This window comes from Melospiza melodia, chromosome 13, assembly GCF_035770615.1.
Source record: "Melospiza melodia melodia isolate bMelMel2 chromosome 13, bMelMel2.pri, whole genome shotgun sequence".
Lineage (NCBI taxonomy): Eukaryota > Metazoa > Chordata > Aves > Passeriformes > Passerellidae > Melospiza > Melospiza melodia.
Genome location: NC_086206.1, coordinates 19,863,117 through 19,882,144, shown reverse-complemented (window position 1 = coordinate 19,882,144; position 19,028 = coordinate 19,863,117). Strand labels below are relative to the sequence as shown.

Genomic DNA, 19,028 nt, shown 5'->3' with positions numbered 1-19,028 from the left:
GGATCCAGGGGCACCCACAGCTTCTCGGGCACCTGTGCCAGGGCTGCCCACCCTCACAGGCAGCAATTCATTCTGTACCTCTAGACTAAATTTCTTCTCTTTCAGTTTAAAAAAAGACATCAGTAATTAGATGATCAACTTCCCAATACTTTATGCTGAAGTATTTCTGTCTACTTTTATTCTGAGGAGATTTAGAAGCAGCACATCCCCTTTTCACAGCTGGAAAGGAGCAGTTCCAGTGTTTCATGATGGGCTGGCTTAAGGAGAATTGTATTAAATATGTGCTTGGTGAATATTCTCTTCAATGTGTGCACACAAATAATCTCCCATTAATTCTGTGTTCAGAATTAATGTGTGCCTGCAGGAGAGCAGAGATGGACCAGCACAAGGAAAAGGCTGCAAGGCATAAATGGGAAATCCAAGAGATAAACACTTATTATATTGTAGAACAACAGCAGCAGGGTTTTGGAGAGATGGTGAGCTGTGCCCCTGAGCAGGGATTTGGGATAAGTTGATGGTAACACTGCAGGGTTGTGTCGTGGATCTCCATCACAAGTTACTCCAGCTGCTCTCTCCAGAGCTGTGTGCTGTATTTAGGACATCCCAGGTTCCCAAATTGCTGAGAGGGTGGCTGCTAGACCAGTCCCTGGAAAAGAATTAAAACAGCCACAGCTGACTTTTTAATTGCCTTTACAGCTTAGCTTACCTGGATCTGTAATGAAAGGAGGTGATTCTTCTGAATGAGACCTGGCTCTGTGCAGACATTATCTGATAGATATTTATCTGTCCAAATTGCCCATGGGTGCAGGAGGAGCTTTGCCTGCTTGGTTTGCTTCAAACTCCCAAGTTCCTGGAGTTAATGTTTGTGCTGTAACCTCTTAGGGAGATCACAGGGCTGTAATTTTGATTTGCTTCCAGGTGGGATTTAAACCCATTGTATTTAAGTGCTGCAGGATTATTATTCTAATGTGTTGGTGTCTCTGCAACTATGGAGGGAAATCAGAAATGTTGAAATAAAGGCTTTTTCTTTATTCTGTTACCACTGAAATGGGAGGAATATTAGGAGCTGTCCATTGTGTAGCTTGAAGGAAAAGGCAACCAAAAAATTTCTGCTTTGACAGCTGATGGATTTTATAGCCTGTATATAAATTCTTACTTGTTCAAAAAAGTACAGAAAAATAAGCTTTTCTTTCTTCCTACAATGTTTTTCTGTTCATCCTCAAAAAATAGCAGAGAAAAGGACTGTTCCTAACCCTGAAGTGCCTGTTTTTATAAATTTAATTACCAATCCAGGGACCTTATGATACAATTAGTTGTGTTGTGTCATTTGTCTTCCTAATGCCCTTTGCAACCTTGTCCCACTAAACCCAGTGATCTTACAAGGCCATCTTGGTGATCATGAGTTTATAGCATAACTTCTTCAAAAGTTGTGTGTGGATTTTTATTCCATGAGTACATCTGCATTTTAGACCTGAGTTTCAGTACCAGCGAGGTGCAGATCAGATGAGAATTTCAAATCACACCTAAGAGTGGAACAGGGTTGGGTCAGGTTTGATATAACCACGTGTGCAAACATAACATTGGGCATGAAACACTGAATAATGTGGTGTTATCTTCTCATGCTAAATAAAGATTTGGACAAGGTCAAATTAAAAACTGTTGCTTGATGTGTCAGAGGTTGAAGTGTAATGCTTTGCCCTTTTGTACTCTAAGAGTAAATTTGGTTAAGACAGGCATTGAAGCAAATAAATGAAGAGTAGAGGGAAGCTGTGAGCATCTCAGTGGGGATGCTGAGCTCTTCATAAAGGGAGAGCTTCCAAACATTGATCCCCTTCCCTCACAGGGACCCAGGTGTGGGCAGGTCCCATGGGAATGCCTGAATCCATTATCCCTGCACAGCTGAGCTGAGGGGACACTTGCACACAAACCAGGAGCTGGTGAGGCTGTGACCAACACAGATTTGCCCAGGACTGCAGTTGGGGTGAGTGAACAAATCACGTCCCTGTGTCAGCGCTGAGCTCTCCAGGAGCTGGTGAGGCTGTGACAAACACAGATTTGCCCAGGATTGCAGTTGGGGTCAGGGGCTGAGTGAACAAATCACGTCCCTGTCTCGCAGTGAGCTCTCCAGGAGCTGGTGAGGCTGTGACAAACACAGATTTGCCCAGGACTGCAGTTGGGGTCAGGGGCTGAGTGAACAAATCACGTCCCTGTCTCGCAGTGAGCTCTCCAGGAGCTGGTGAGGCTGTGACCAACACAGATTTGCCCAGGACTGCAGTTGGGGTCAGGGGCTGAGTGAACAAATCACGTCCCTGTCTCGGCAGTGAGCTCTCCGGGAGCAGCGGATGGCTGGGAGCTGAATGTGTCACCTGCAGGGCTGAGTGTGTCACTGCCATCCCCAGCTCCCCACGGGTGGGTGGCACTGCGCGTTAATGGCAACACTCAGCCTGTCTGCTCCCGTCTCTGCTCAGCTGCCACCTCGGTGACAACTTAATGGCTGTGCATTTCACAATATTGTGAAGTTTGAGGGAAGTCTAAAAGCTTATTTGTACAGCAAAGCACAAAGCAGTCACAGCTTCCTGCAGTGGTACAGGAGAGAAGGGGGTGGTTTTAAACTAAAAGAGGGTCAGCTGGGGTTTGATAGCAGAAGTTTTTCTCACTGAGGGTGGTGAAGCTCTGTCAGGAATGTTCAAACTCAGGTGCTTGGGGGTTTGGAACAACCTGGGATAGTGGGAGATGTCCCTACCCATGGTAGATGGTGGCACCAGGTGACATTTAAAGGTCCCTTCCAACCCAATCTGTTCAATAATTCTGATATGTTCATAACAAACATTTGCATTACTGTCTAGTCTTGCAGTAGAATGTTTGGGTTTATTTAACTGTATAAGAGACTTCTCCTTTTCAATTCCCCTTGAGCTGGGAACTTTTGAAAATGGGTACTGAAGAACTCCAGTAATGTTGTGTTTGGAGTATCTGATTCTTACAAGCTGCTTTCAGAAGCTTTTCAAGAAAGTGACTTTGTATTTGCTGTGGCTCTGAAATGTCACAATCCTTATGTTACTTTCAAAATATATTAAATTAACCTTGCAAAGAAGAGTGATTTCAATGTCTCAAAATTTACTTCAAATAAATAGAAAATAAAACCAACGAATAAGAAAACCCAAGGTGCTTCTTTAGGCAGCTTTAACCAGACAGCAATTCAGGCCCACACCTCCTGTTCTCTTCCCCAAATAGCAATGAAATGCAAGGTTCTGTGCTGCAATCCTGCTCCAAGTGCCAGGTGGTGATTTCCAAAAGTTAACAGCCAAAAATATCAAGGTTTCAAGTACCTGGTTTCTAAATAAAACACAAAATTTTTCGTTGTAGCTACATGCAGCAAGTTTCAGAGTGCTACTACTGATGTCTATTATTCTATTATTATTCTGTATATTTTTCTGTTCTATTATTGATGTCTGTTATTATTTGTATTTAACAGTATTTTCCTGGTGCAGCTTTGCTAATCAGTTTGTTGGTGATGTCTTTGCAGATTCCATCAGACATGACTATGTGAATGACCAGGGATAAGCCAAAGGCAGGACAGGATGTCAGAATAACATACAAAACATTTTTGAGGTATTTATTTTGTTTTGGATTTCTTTTATTGTGCTAAAATTTTTTTTTGTTGTCTTTAAGATATTTAAGCAAAATGAATGCAGTAATTCTGTGCTATTCCATATTAAAAACGTTTCTTAAAAGTTTTAGAAGCCCTTTTTTGATGAAGTAATAACTGATTTGCATGGTTATCTTCATGTTTCAGCTGCTAATTATGTATTTTTATGACACTTAAATTTTCTTGACCACAAGGGCTGGTGATGTCCCAAAGGGCTATTTGACTTAATTGGGACAGATTGTAGTTTTAATTCTGAACATTAAGAAAAATCAGGATAATTTGAACTGGGTGAAAAGAGGGCCATATTTAGGTTAAGTTAAGCTTAAATTACTTTTAAAGAAGATAAAGTTCATTCTTTCCCAAGGTAATTTTCTAGTGTTTGACATCTTCATCCTTGACTTAGCAGCTGCATTCTGATGAGAGAGAGGAATTTTGTCCAAAAAAAGCCCAATGTGTGAACAGAAAATACAATTTAACTCCAAGAAATTGTAATAGATGCAAGCAGCAGAGCTGGATTTCAGTTTGTTCTGTTCCACAAGCAGAGAATGTGTCCTTCAGACACCTCGCAGTGTCCTGGGAGCTTCCCAGCTGTTTTTGCAGTTGCTCTCACGTCTCTCTGCTGCATCTGCATGGATTTATTTTCATTTCTGGCTTCTTGGATTGCTCCTGCCTGGATTTCCTGGGCAGAATGTGTTATTCTGATTCCTGAATCAGAGAGTTTTTAAAGGGTTTTATCAAACAGCTTTATCAAACACCACCTCAGTGCCAGTGTCTTCATCTGGTAATGGTCACTTGGGCCATTCTAGAGGAACAAAGTGATCCCATATTCAATATCTTGGGATGGAAATTGAAATTGCTGTGCCATAATCCCTACAGTCATGTACAGGCTGCCATTAATAAGGGGGGAAAAGGGAGACCTCTGTGTGCCTGTGATAAATCAATAGAAATGCTTTCAGGTTTCTCTCAGACAAGGCCTTTAATAGCAGGAATCAATAGGATTTTTAGAACACAGTATACTTTTAAAGCAGCAGGATATTCTTGAGGCCTAATGTTTAAGTTATAATTTGTCTCCTGTTTGTTGGTAGCACTTCAGTTCTGCCATTCCATGTCTTTCCTTGGGAGAGATGTCTGGAAAATAATTCTGTTTTCGTGAGAACTGTTGAGGCTTCATGTCTGGTTTTGGCTCCATGTTGGAAGGACAACAAAGGCCTAAAAGAGTTTCATGAAATTAAATGAATTAATGTGTTCTTTGAAAATCTGATTCATGTAATCTGTTGCCATGTTCATTTAACCAGAACCATTTGTTTCCCTTAAGGTTGGGCTGATCTGAGACCATTTGATAAGCTATCCAATAGATCTTGTGGTTTTTCCAAAACAATAACATTTTTTTGTCAACAAATTTAGCTGCTTTCTGACTTGCTGCATTGTTTGTTGTGAGCAGTGTATTAGAACAGCTTTATTTCCATCCTGGCTCCTTTGTACTCTTCCCTCACTTGGCTGGAGCAGAATGAAAAGTCAACAGGCTGGTGCCATAATTTGCTGTTTTAAAAGAGACATGAGCTGTAATTTAATGAAGACTTTGCCATTTTAGTTTGAGATAAAAGAGAGAAGTTGAGGTTTTGACAAAAGAGGAGGAGTGGTTTATGAGCACAGCATGATGGAAATGAAACCAGTCTAAAATCCCTTTGTCAGGCATTGAAGTTGCATGTTATTGGTGGGTTAACTCTGGCTGGACATCCACCAAAGCTGTTCTGTCTCTCTCTCAGAGAGGGGAGAGAAAAATATAAAAAAAAGCCTTGTGGGTCCAGGTAAGAGCAGGAGAGATCAGTCAGCAATTACCATCACAGGCTTGACCTGAGGAAATCAGCTTAATTTATTACCAATGACATTAGAGTAGAATAAGAAGAAATAAAAGCAAAGTAAGAAACAAACAAACAAAACTAATAACAAACAAAAAAACCCCAAAACCTTAAAAGCTGTGCCCCCTTCTTTCACATTCATCTTTCTGCACTCACAGAATCGCTCAGGTGTCGATCAAAAAAAATCCCAATTCTATTTTGAACTTGAACATGCTTTATCTCCCAGAAACAAAACCCCAGAGCCAGCTGTGCTCTATTTCCTCATTAATAATGAATAACAGTGATGATGATGATGGTGGTGGTGCTGTGTTTGTCCCTGCAGGGCCAGGCCAGCAAACCATGCAGTCATCAGGGCACCGTTTCCGCGATGTCGAGCACCACCCGCTCCTGGCCGACAATGACAGCTACGACTCCTCCTCCTCCTCCTCGGAGGCTGACATGGCTGACAGGGTCTGGTTCATCAGGGATGGCTGTGGCATGGTCTGTGCCATCATGACCTGGCTCCTGGTGGTCTACGCAGACTTTGTAGTGACTTTTGTCATGTTGCTGCCTTCCAAAGACTTTTGGTACTCCGTGATCAACGGGGTTCTCTTTAACTGCTTGGCAGTGCTGGCTCTGTCGTCACACCTGAGGACTATGCTGACTGATCCAGTAAGTATCCAAGAGTTCCTTGGCATTGGATTGTCCCCTCCATCTGCACAGAAGTTTGGAGAAGTCTTCTGCTGGGAAAAGTAGTGCTAGAGTCAAAATCCTCGTGCTAGATTCAGAATCCTAGTGCTAGAGTCAAAATCCTCGTGCTAGATTCAAAATCCTCGTGCTAGATTCAGAATCCTCGTGCTAGAGTCAAAATCCTCGTGCTAGATTCAAAATCCTCGTGCTAGATTCAAAAATATTTTTGCTAGAGTCAAAATATTTGTGTTATATTCAAAACCCTCAAGGTTTTGATAATACCTGTGCTTATCATCAGGATGGTACCTCTACTTCTCTGATTACTCTAATAATGAAGCCATAGAACAGTCAATATAAAATTTATAAAAGTGTTATACTCAAAAAAATCAGTAATATATTACTCCAGGTCCTGAAGTAGCTAATAAAGTTTAGTCTTCTCTGTCCTCATTTTTCTTACTTCTTTTTCATCTGATATATTTTCAAAATTTGTGCCTTTATCCTTCTGCATCTCTTGAAATGCTCCCATGCTTACCACGGAAGAACTTTTAGAGGTGGATGTGCTGCAAAACCTCAGGCACACTTGGCATAATGGAAAAACCACTGTTCCCTGTGATTCCTGAATTTTGTCCTTGAATATTTGGAAAGGGAAGGGAGATTTAAACTGGACACACATTGAAGCATTGTAGGTGTAAGAGGTCTTGAAAGTGCTCATTTCTTAGAACTTTTACTCCTCAAGATTTCAAGTGATTAAATGGTTGATTTTGTACTAAAATCTATTACTGTTTTTAAGGAGTAAGTTTGGGAAAAACATATATTTTCTCCAGATTTTTGGAGAAAAATGGAGATTTTTCTCCAGTAGCAGTGTATAGAGAAACATTCAAAAACCCAGCAGGGTGTTGCAGTTAATGATTTTCTAGCTCTTTGATTTACTTCTGTCCACACCCAGTGATGAAATATCACAACTTGTACAAACTGTGACAGCTCAGAGAGTTAATGGTTTAAGGATTTATTGCTTATAAATATGAGCTGGTAAAGCTGGGTGTCTTTCTAGACCTGTGGTGTTTTTTATGATGCAAACTGAGATGAGTCACTGCTTTTTTCCTCCACTCCTTTCATGCTGACTCCCAGAATGGAAGGCACAACTGTGTGATAGAAACTAAGATGAAAGGAATGAACTGCCTCAAAACTCAAGTGAATTAAATTTACACTTGTAACTCTAAAAAATAGATTTTTGCTGGCTGGCTGTGACTGTGAAAGATGGTTTTGAAATAGAGTGTATTTTTGTCAGCAGAATGCTTGAAAGCATGGTCTGAGGTTCTGATCCTTGTGGCAGGTGAACAGGGGAGCGTGAGATGTTTACAGCAAATATTAACTGGGGTGAGAACGTTCAGATTGCAAAATCCAGCTCAGGAGTAGAACATGAGTGCTGAAGGAAGTCCCTGTGAGCACCTGGTCAGGTTTGGAGCACCACTCAGCCACAGAGCTCACCTGGGACAGGACCTGGGCTTGTCTTGGCCAACACAAACACAAATTTATTATTCCAGGCTATAGGTAACAAAAACTCCCCTGAGCAGAGAGGTGTTTGGCAGTGGAATCTGAGTTCCTGCTGGGTTCTTTATTCTGTCCCAGATGTTCTGAAGGTGTCTGTGTCAAGTGCTGATGTTGCCAGGGTTTTTTTTTTTTTGAATGAGAATTAATTCTAGAATGTTGCAGTTGGCTCAGGCTGACCTGCAGAAGGCTTTCCCTGTGTGAAGGAAGTGCTGACCTGGAGCAGTGGTACAGAAAATCCACTTGGCTGCCACATCCCAGTTTGTTTCACAATCACTTCCCCTCACAGATAAGGCTTTATCTCCATCAATGAGCAGGGTGACGTTGATGCTGAATTATTTTCTCCTTACTAATCCAAATTTAGATCCTGATCTCAGGATGCAGCTCTGTGATAATCAGATCAGAGAACTAATCACTAAAAGTTAATTTCTTTTCCCAATCAATTATTTTTCTTTTGAATCAGTTCCTTCAACTCTTTACCACAAAGCTGCACAATAAAGAAGAGTAAAGGAGCCGTTGCTGGTCCTGCTAACAGTGGTCAAGCTAAAGATTTTAGGAAAAAAAATTACATTTCTCAAAAACTTGGGGCAGGTGGTTAAACCCTGGCTTCAGACAGTTGAAATAACATCTTTCAAGTAGTTGCTGATTTTTGTGGATGGCTTCACCCATTAATCAAATTCCACAAGAAATATTCAGGGTAACTCCTCAGAAATGATGAGCAGTGTTTGTATCTGCAGGGTAAGATGTGTCTCCCTCTTCATTTCTGTGGGCTGGTGACAGGAAATTCTGTGAGAATTAAGCTAATACTTGGCCAGAGATGAGTCTTGCTGGAATAAAGCTGAATTTGAGGTCAAGCAGAGGTAATTTATTCATTTGGAATTGATTCTGGCTTGTAGCAGACTGGCTTTGAATAAATGAACTTATTTCAGCAATTATCCTGAGGTTACTGGTATGAAGTCTATGAAATGTATTTTTAAATGCTCTCATGCCATTTAAGAAGCTTTTTCTCCTCTAATTGAAATGATTTCAGGGGGCTGTGCCCAAAGGAAATGCCACTAAAGAATACATGGATAATTTGCAGCTGAAACCAGGAGAAGTGATCTACAAATGTCCCAAGTGCTGTAGTATCAAACCTGAGCGTGCACACCACTGCAGGTATGCCAGAGTTCCTTCCACAGTTCTGCTTTTGGAGGCCTGGAATAACAATCCTGATATTTGTTCATTTTTCCCCCCACAAATTTCTTTTGGTATCCACTAAACTTTCAAATTCCTACATTGCAGTGTATTTTGTAAGTGTAAGGTACAAAAAATGACTGTGGATGAGGGGAGAGAAGTAAGGAACTCTAAGATTTTATTACAATAACTGTGCTCTGGTGTCTTAAATAATTTAGATCAGTGAATATCATTTCCTGTACATCATTGCAGTTATTTGTGCTGTGCTGTGGGTAATGCAGGGCAAAGAAAAGAATCTCAAATTTCTCCGGGAGCTGATTTAAGTGACTCCTGCAGTCTTAAATGAACAAAATTTAGAGTTGTTTAAAATCATTACTTTGTGTCATCTTTTCTTTGCAGCGCATTTGAAGTTATATGTGAATTGGCAGATTATTTTCCCAAAGTTGCATGAATAATGGGTTAAATGCACTTCCACTTAGTGAAAATCCATTTGAATAAGGACAGAAGTAATGATCATTTGAACTAAACATGCTATGGAGGAGATAGTAAATGTATATTTTTAATTCCCAGTCTTTGGAGTGTTCAGGCACTGTGGAAATGCTTTTGTAGTGTTTATTGTGTGCCAGTTGAAAATAGCTGTGCCTGCATAATCAGGGCTTACATAAAGATGCAAATGCTTCTGGTGGCTCTCTAGGTGTGGGGAGTGATGTGTGTTGAATTGTGAGAAGTACTAAATCGAAATCTCTGCCTTAGTGCCTGTCAAAAGAACAGAGCGGAGTCTTGTCAGGACTCTGAGATGATTCTGGAGCTTTGTGGGTTCTAAATTAAAAACCTCATGTGTGTGTCAGTGCTCAGTGCTACGGCTGAGAAGCTGCTGCCATTTATAAATCCTCAGCCTTGGCATGGAGCTCCTGTTCCTCTCTCAGCTCTGAGTGGGATTTTGGATCTGGAGTGTGAAGGGAGAAGTTCCATGGATAAACAGGGGAGGATGGAATGCTCTCCAGTTGCTCTGTGTGTGCTTTAGGCTGGCTTTGCTCAGGTGCACATCCCTGGCTGTGCAGGGATGCTGCTGCTGCTGCTTTGTCAGCTCAGGAGGATGCCTGGGGGTGGAGGCAGCACAGCTGCTCCCAGAAAATCCCTGGGGATCCAGGAGAGCTGACATGGCCTGCCTCTGTGTCTGTGAGGGACAGCTGGGAGCCCTGCAAACATGGCCTGCATCTCATTTCCTCGTCCCATATTCGGGTTGAGACCTTGCAGGTATCTGTGGAAAGCATTTCCCACATTTTGGTCCTGGTAGAATTTGCTAATTTGGAAGGACCCCTAAGTGAAGACATCATCTGTTGAAATACTCCAGCTCTTTTTCTGTCATATGTACCAGAGATCCTGGAGCTCAAATGCCTCCTTTAGAGCAAGAATTTGAGCAGCATTTATTTTTAAAGAGCAAGAATTGATAATGTCTGTGATAAAGCTGATATTTTCAAAGGGTTTTTTTCCCCAAGCACCTGTTTGGGGTTCCAGCTTTTTCTGTCTTAGGCATTATTTTAATCCTTGATCAAATATTTTACTTACAGGCAAAGGAGTGATTTTGGGGCTTGCTCAGTGCATCCCTGGCTCCACACAATATCTGAAAGAGAAAGGCAGAGCTGATTTGGAAGGAGCCCTAAGTGAAGACATCATCTGTTGAAATACTCCAGCTCTTTTTCTGTCTTATGTACCAGAGATCCTGGAGCTCAAATGCCTCCTTTAGAGCAAGAATTTGAGCAGCATTTATTTTTAAAGCAGAGCAAGAATGGATAATGTCTGTGATAAAGGAAATACCTGATATTTTCAGAGTCGTTTTTTTTTCCCAAGCACCTGTTTGGGCATTGTTTTAATCCTCTAATCCTTGATCAAATATTTTACTTAAGGGTAAAGGAGGCATTTTGGAGCTTGCTCAGTGCATCCCTGGCTCCACAGAATATCTAAAAGAGAAATCCAGAGCCTGAAGGTGTTGTGAGGCTGCTGTCATGTTTTTCTCAGCAGTTGGATTTCTGGTTTAATTGTCTTTGTTTCTGTTAGTTTGATTCTTTGCCTTCAATTTATCACTGCAGGAGTTTACCCAATAGAAAAAGGGTTTGTTTGATTATGCTGCCAATTTTTTTTGTTGACTTGCAAACTCATTCCAAGGACATTAAATGGATGATCTAGTCCCAAGTATTTAAAGTGGCAATTTGCTGATAGAAGAGGCTTGAAAATGGAAATTGAAGTTGGTTGCTGTTGGGAAATACTTACACTCAGAAAGCCACAGTGCATGTTTTCAGTAGTAAATTATTAACAGAAGAGACTCTTAGGATGTAGTTACGAAAATTGTTGTGCAACACTGCAACAGAAGTTCTTTTAAGGCAGAAAAATAGTTTCATAATACACATTAGTGATGGGGAAAAGAGCAAGAACCTTTTATTTGCAGCTAAGCATCTCTGAAATCAAGTGATGCAATTGAAGTGATGTTTTAGTGAGCAGTTAACATTTTCAGCCCTATCCTGAGTGAATGGGATTTCATTTTCACTGAAGGAGCACAGCTGTCATCATTTCTGCCTGCTCTGAGTGTTTGTGTGCGGGGAACTCTGAATAAAGTCACTGAGATGTTTCCACCAGGCTCCCAGGGAATATCTGTTACCCACACCCATTTCTCCTGAGTCTTTAGCTGTGTCTTTCTGAATGTTATCTTTGCCATTCAGAGCTGTAATTTGCACCTGCCTGAGTTCATGGAGAGACTTTCCTCCATGCGCAGGTGCTTGTTCTGTTTGCTTCTCTCTTGTGACACCCCTGGGTGCAGCTGGAGGAGGGATTTCCCCAAACTCCTGCTGCATAAAAAGGAATAAAATACAAGGGATGGGGTAGGAAGAAGGCAGAAGCACTGCTGGAAGCATTGCTGTGAGATTGTTGGGGGGAGATCAGGAGTGAAGGCAGGGTTCCAGATATCTGAGCTCTTGTGAGAGCTCTGTGTGGGCTTGTGAGAAATTCTGAATGAGCAGAATGGAGTCCTGCCCACCTCACATCCTCCAGCCTTCAGCTTGATTGAGCCTGGGTAGGTTTTACTCAGCACTTCACATTAATGTTGCTTTTTAGAGTGCTGGCATGGATTCTGTGGCACATCAGGAGCCTTGTCTGGTTGTGGCACTCAGGGAAATGAGAGGCTGAACTTGCAGGCAGCAAGGAAAGACTTTGGAGGAGCGTCCTGAATGTCCCTCCTGTGTGATACCCCCTTTTCCTGCACCAGGGAGTGGTTGTAGTGTTTATCTGCTGTTGGGATTTTCACTTGTATTTAAAAAATCATTTGTAGCAGAGGATGAATCCTTTAATATCCACAAAACAAAAAGCAGGGGGAATGTGGGGCTGGGTTTTGATAGCCCAGAGCAAAGGCAGCTTCATTTGGGATCCTGCCCCATAACCTGCACATGGTATGTACTGCCTCGTGCTGAATTACTTCAGAATCATACAAATGTGACAACTTAACAATTACTTTCTGCCTCAGAGCCCTGATTTCCCCCACACCTCCCTGTTTTGTCTCTCCAGTGACAATAACCCAGCTTTGCTTTGTGCTTTGTCACTGCAGCACTTGTAGATACCACACCTAAATCAGCCTGTGTTAAAAACAAAGAGATTTTAATAACAGTGCCTGTATTTTTTAGGCTTATTTGGCTTGGTGACTGCTGAAGTGAAAATATTTAATATTCTGTGGGAAAATCTGGAGCACTGAGTGTGTGGCTGTCTTAAGTACAAAGCTGGGAAAATGGAATATCAGCATTGCTCAAGCTATTGATTTATGAAGAGCTACAACAGATGTTGCAGCTGTTTCATTTTTGGTGTGTAATTCTTCACATTTGGCTGCAGAACTGAGCCCTCTGCTGCTGTATGGCAGATGTAAAATGGAGTTATTGGAGCATATATTTGGAGTTATTGGAGTATTTATTTGGAGTTATTGGAGTATTTATTTGGAGTTATTGGAGTATTTATTTGGAGTTATTGGAGTATTTATTTGGAGTTATTGGAGTATTTATTTGACTTCTGTGGACATAGCCTTGCCTCCAAACTGGGCAGGAACAAGAGAACCAGCAGAGAACAAGAGTGTTCAAGAACTCATGGACAAGTAGCTACTTGATAAGTGCTGGTTATAATTTCAATATTTGTGTTTTCTCTTGAGGAAGTGAGATTTGATACTCTAAGCTGTGCTTTAGTTGAGATTTTGATTGCATAAGTTTAGAATTTTATGGCCAGTTGAGGTCTCAAAGAGTGACAGTTTCTCCCTTGAAGATGTGAATTTCTTGGGTTTCTTCGTATCCACAAACAAAATTTACAACTTGAAACCCTTTAAAAGTGAAATATTTATCTAAAAAACTTCTCCAGAAGGGAAATGTCTTATAATACTGAATGAGAGAGTCTTATTAATACTGAATTCAGATACCTGAGCTGCAGGTGTGTGAAGTTCTGGATTTGTTTTATTCTGAGGAGTATTTTATGTACACAGTCCATTTTGGAGCACCCAAAAGCTGAGTTGTGAGAATGAACAAGCAGTTTCTTTAAAGAAATGCAAATAAAATCCCATGTCTGCAGTTTGTCAAGAAATATTTCAGCACATCATGCTGTGACCACTGGCTGCCCTTGGTTCTACATTTCAAATAGAATTTCTACAATTTCAAATACAATTTCTGCAATTTCAAATACAATTTCTCAGCAGAAGCCTCTTGTCCTTTTTTGCAGTATTTGCAAGCGATGCATCCGAAAGATGGATCACCACTGCCCCTGGGTGAACAATTGTGTGGGGGAGAAAAATCAGAGATTTTTTGTTCTGTTTACGGTAAGTGAGCAGCAGCAGCAGCTTGATTTTAGTCTGAATTTCCCTTGGTTATAACAATTTAGGTTGTGCTTGGTGAGTAATGGCTTTAGGACATGATTGTCTTGATAAATTGTGTGGGTTTGTTCTTTCTGTGCAAGGGATTTCTACCCACATTCATTTTAATTTGGTGCTGTTGTTTCAAAGTTGCTTCTTCAAAGTTTTGCTGTGTTTTATGCAGTGGCAGTGAGTGAAATGATGCTGTCTCTTGTTTGCAGATGTACATAGCCCTAATTTCAGCTCATGCTCTTGTACTCTGTGGATTTCAGTTCTTCTCCTGTGTCCGAGGGCAGTGGACTGGTGAGCAAATAAATACTTAATTTTCATTATCACAGTCTAGTAGATATTAGGGAAAAGTCATAGCATTCCTATTTTAGTCCCATCTTTCAGTGATATCCTTAAAACATTTCAGATCTGTTTATCCATCACTTTCCTTTTCCTTTCTGGTTTTTTCTCTCCCTTTCCTTCAGTCATTCTCTGTAAGAGCTGTGGCTGTCAGGGGCATTCTCACTGCCTTTACTCACAGTAGTAATTTACTACCTCTGTAGTGGGAAGGAAACTGAGCTGGTCCTCAATCGCCTCAGCACAAAATCACCTAAATCTGGGCTCTGTGTGCCCCACCTCAGTTCTGGGAATGACCCCTGAAATTTAAACAGATTTCTCCCTCTTTCCATTACTGGAGCTCCTGCAGAAAGGAAATTCCCTAAACTATCCCAGTTTTTTTAATTTAGGCTTCTGGCTTGTATTTCTTAATGTTCCAGTGTGCCAGAGCTCATTTTGGTCTTGTGCTTTTGGTATATGAAGCAACAGGGAAATCCATGTGATTTTTATTTTTTTCTGAGTATTTCATTAAATGGATGGATCTTAGAACTTTGTTTTACTTGAAACATTCACCTTCTGTACACTATCCCTGTTTAAATATAATTGAGTTAATCAGGTGATCAGAGGCTCTCCAGAGATGTGTGAGGCAGAACTTGATTACTTTGTGTGGAGAATTAAAACAAAAAGAGTAATAAAGCAATGACAGCCAAGTGGAACATCTGTATTAGCAGTCAGGGCTGAGGTGGGGATGGTTTTACAGCCTCTGTCTTGCAGAAAGCTCCAAGCTGCTTCTGTCCTGTGCAGTTCTGAGTTCTTCACTCCCCTCATGTGCAACCATTTATTTGATAGCCTTGAAATCCTGAGGCAGGATTGCAGAAATAGTTACCATGTGCTTTATAGGAAGCCAGAAGTGTTACTACCATAAAATTCTTTATTTTCTTGATCAGCAAATAAAGCTGCTGCAAAATCAGAAGTTTGTTTTAAATGTGAAATATTATTTCAAGTGTCAGACATGTAGGACATGCTCTATAATTTACTGTTGGTTTTTTTGTAACTACAATATTTCATTTTCACAGAGTGCAGTGACTTCTCCCCACCTGTAACTGTGATCCTGATGATCTTCTTGTGCCTTGAGGGTTTTCTGTTTCTCACTTTCACTGCAGTCATGTTTGGCACCCAAATCCACTCAATATGCAATGATGAAACGGTAAAAACCTTGACTTTTTTTATTCTGTAACATTTATTCTGGGAAGATGTGATTAGATGTGGTTTTATTTGCATGAGGAGAGGCTCTTATTTCAGAGAAAGCTGCAAAACTTCAATCATTCATCATTTTTATTTTCTGCACTTGGGGGAAGACTGGAGTGGTTTACTGGGGGTTGCTTTCTAACAGAAGTTCTTGCACTGTTTGCTTTTTTGACATTTTGTAATTTGGTTTTAAATGACAAAGAATGCAAAGCTTCTGAGTTGAGGTTTGACTTTCCCTTCTCAGCTGGTAGAAATTCCTGCTGGGTGCCATGGGAAGTGTCTGCTTTTCTCAGGTTTACTCTGAAAATCACTCTCACCTCACTGTGATCCATTTTATCAGGGGGTAAAACAGAGTTTGGGCCATTGGCTCCTGTGTCCTTAGATCTGCAGTGTCACACCTGGAGAGAATAATTGCTTGGAAACACAAGGGAATTGAATCCTGTGACTGTTCAATATTTTCTCATGTTTACAAGTGTATTTCTGTACTGAGGAGTAAGTGCAAAACAACTGGTAAATATTGAGCCTTCATTAGTGGGAAGCACAAAAAAATGACCATCAAAATAATGCATTGGGAGAGTAATCCTGCCTGCAGTAATTGTGGAGCAGGAGCCTTATTGTCTGCTTTCATCAACTGAGTAAACAACTTGTAGTGTAGGATATTGCACGTGGATCCATCAGCTTTTCTGGGATTTCTGTCTTTTAGCTTGAGGGGGAAAGAGATAGAGATATGAGGGGGAAAGAGATAGAGATATGAGGGGGAAGAGATAGAGATATCAACCTTCTTGTGCATATTTTATGTTCTAAATCTTCTTCCCTGTATCCACAGGGCTAAAACACTTTCTAACTTCTCCCTTAATAATTAATAAACAACAGTAAGAAACTAATCAGCTGAGGCACAATGAAACAGCACCATAAAAACGCAAGCCCGGTTTTTACGACCAGGTTTTATATTAGATTATAAACCTTGGACATGCCTGCCTGTGTTTATTTGCAGGAGATTGAGAGACTGAAGAGTGAAAAGCCGACGTGGGAGCGCAGGCTGCGCTGGGAAGGGATGAAATCTGTGTTTGGGGGCCAGCCCTCCCTGCTGTGGATCAACCCCTTCGCAGGATTTCGCATCAGGAGGCTTCTGCTGCGAGGGAAGAAAGGAGGACCTGAGTTTTCTGTTTGAAGATGCTGGAACTTGCAAGAATCCTATATAGTATTTATTTTGGGGCCAGAGAAGGCTGTCTACATATAATCTGTGACCAGGTGAAACTGATATCAGACATTTGCTTGTAGCAAGCAGAGTTTTCTACGTTTATTGTCACAGACATCTCATTAATTCTGAGACAGGAACTGGATCTGCCATGATCTTCACAGCAGGATAAGCACGTGGTCACACTAAAGAAGCCAAATGTTGTCATGCTACTGTAATTTATTTTCTGAGATTACTTCCCCATTTTTTTGTTTTAAACCCTTTTTATTTGATAAATGCCTGGGGAATTAATTACCTGTGTGTTTTTATAATGAGTCTAAGTCCTTGGATGCCGTTGTCAATCATTAGGAGGAGCCTTCTGGTGGGAGTTGATCTCCAGTGAGACACAGCCTTCCTTGTCAGTCCAGATTTCAGGGAATTGTGCTTTGTTCAGTTCTCCTTTCTCTTTCAGCAGAGCTGTCCCTGTGTGTCCCACACATTCCTCACGTGCAGGTGCTGCCCAGGATGGTGCCCAGCACTGTCACACCCTGCCAGGCTCCCTAAAGCATGGCCTGTGTTTGGCAGTGCCCATCCCATCTGGCATTTAGGGAAAGGCTGGATTTTCACTGCCTGGGGGCCAAATCCTGCCCTGGGCTGTGCATTTCCAGTTCCACCTGCTTTGATTGCAGAGGAGCTCAGGTGTGCACTGTGCAGGGATGAGTGGGACCAGTGTCCTGCAGTGTGAGGTGACACTGAGTGACAAACTGGGGGTCATTCACTGCAAACACTTCATCCTCGTAGGGTCTTGCTCTGCCCCTTTTTTACTGTACAGACCCTTCACAGAGGGAAAGCTGTTCATGATCCCTTGGACAAAGACAGCAGAGAAAGAGGCAACTTCCCTCCTTTCTCAAGTACAGCACATCTTAAATGTAGAAACATCTGCAATATTCTTTTGAATTTAACCATTTCCAACCAAAACTACTTTGAAGAAACGAGAGCAATATAGATCTAGAACTGCTTTATGTGGGCCTGACAAACAACAGTAGTGCTAAAAAATGTTCATAAATCTGCAAGTAATGAAATACAAGCTGCAAGTAATAAAAATCCAGCTAAAAGTTGATTCTTTAAAAATGACATTTAGACTATTTTTTGTATTATTGTTAACCTATAAATGACTGACCATATAAAGGATAAAGCAGGAGCCTTGATGCATAGCTTGAAATCGTGCCTAGAAAGTAAATAGCTCCCTGTTTTGGGACTTGCCTTAAAATTGTCCTGTTCTTGCTTTTGCTCAGCCAGTGGCACTGGTGACCTGTCCCACCTGCAGCAGCTCAGAGCTCTGCATTCCACCCTTTGTGCCCTGCAGGAGCTGTTTCCTTTCTCAGTGCCCTGCTGCTCCATCCCTCTGTGGCATCCTGGTCCCAGCTCCATCAGTTTCTGTTCCATGGCGTGGCTGAAGGCACTGAGGGATCCATTTCTTGGCTGTGCCCTGTGAACAAAACTGTGCAATACTTTGGGGTGTTTTCACTTTGCTTTTGGGGGAGGGTGGTGGTGTGGAATGCTGGAGCCTTCCTAGGTGGAAATCCACTGGAATTGCAGTCCTGTGAACAAAACTGAGGGGGAAGCTGGAGAGGTTCCACAGGATTCTGTGCGGGTTCAGTTGCACGTCTTAAAGACTGGGGAGAAAAAAAAAGGTGTCTGGCTTTGTCCTGAGGCTCTTACTGTGTAAATTGTTCAATGGGAAAATCAGAAAATAGCAAAATAGCACTCCAGGTGGTTGGACCCTGTGACTTGGCAAATGTGTGCGTGTGAAATCCGGTTTACTCGGCTTTTCAAATCCTTACTTTGTCATTTTTTTTTTAATGTAAAAAAGAATAAACTAATGAATTGAAGTCTTAGTTGATTAACTTCTCTGTATGTCAGGGTTTTTTTTACATATATTTAGATTGAAGCAGCTTCAGGGAAATAGTCTTGAATCCTTTGGTAATTAATTTGTATTTATATTAATTAACTGCTCCAAATTAAAGAGGTTCCTCTGCTTATTAAGAATTTTAAGCTACACTTTTTTAGCCCTTCTTGATCATTCCCTTTTCTTCATCCTCTGGTGTAGTTGCTTATTTTATTAAAGAGCCATGGAAAGATTTACATGGGAAGGGATCTTAAAGCTCATCTTGTTCCCACCCATGTTGCCTGAGGTGAGTGGGAAAACATTTTCAGTCTGAAAACTCACCCCAGTATTCCAGCCTCTGCACTTCCAGGGAATTTGGGATAAATACTGGTTTGAGTCTCCAGATTTTCTGTGCAAATGTTGGATTTTCCCTCTGTTTCTGCAGCCTCTGGAGCAGAGAGATTTCTGAGCCTGGAGAGCAGCAGGTTGGGAGCGTCCACCCAAACAAGGGGGAGGAGGAACAAATGGCAGCAAAGGATGGGGAAACTCAAAGCTGTTCACTTCCCCTTTGCAATAATTCTAAAAAACACTTTGAGATTTTTTCTGGGTCTGTATCACACTCTAAT

At 41.4% G+C, this 19,028-nt stretch overlaps 1 protein-coding gene across 1 annotated transcript; it reads left to right on the top strand.

Moving 5' to 3' along the window:
- The first annotated feature begins 3,523 nt into the window (after nt 1-3,523).
- Nucleotides 3,524-18,406, top strand: ZDHHC7 (zinc finger DHHC-type palmitoyltransferase 7). The gene is made up of 7 exons (XM_063168128.1): nt 3,524-3,609; nt 5,828-6,156; nt 8,753-8,877; nt 13,636-13,732; nt 13,987-14,068; nt 15,166-15,296; nt 16,332-18,406. The coding sequence occupies exons 2-7, from the start codon at nt 5,845-5,847 to the stop codon at nt 16,506-16,508; spliced, it is 924 nt and encodes a 307-aa protein (XP_063024198.1). The 5' UTR covers nt 3,524-3,609; nt 5,828-5,844; the 3' UTR covers nt 16,509-18,406.
- The last annotated feature ends 622 nt before the right edge of the window (nt 18,407-19,028 follow it).

Bases quoted from the DNA above. Each gene is read 5' to 3' on its own strand.
- ZDHHC7 (XM_063168128.1), top strand. From the start codon at position 5,845: ATGCAGTCATCAGGGCACCGTTTCCGCGATGTCGAGCACCACCCGCTC. The intron at 8,878-13,635 runs GTATGCCAGAGT...CCTTTTTTGCAG, and splicing joins GAGCGTGCACACCACTGCAG to TATTTGCAAGCGATGCATCC. The intron at 14,069-15,165 runs GTGAGCAAATAA...TCATTTTCACAG, and splicing joins TGTCCGAGGGCAGTGGACTG to AGTGCAGTGACTTCTCCCCA.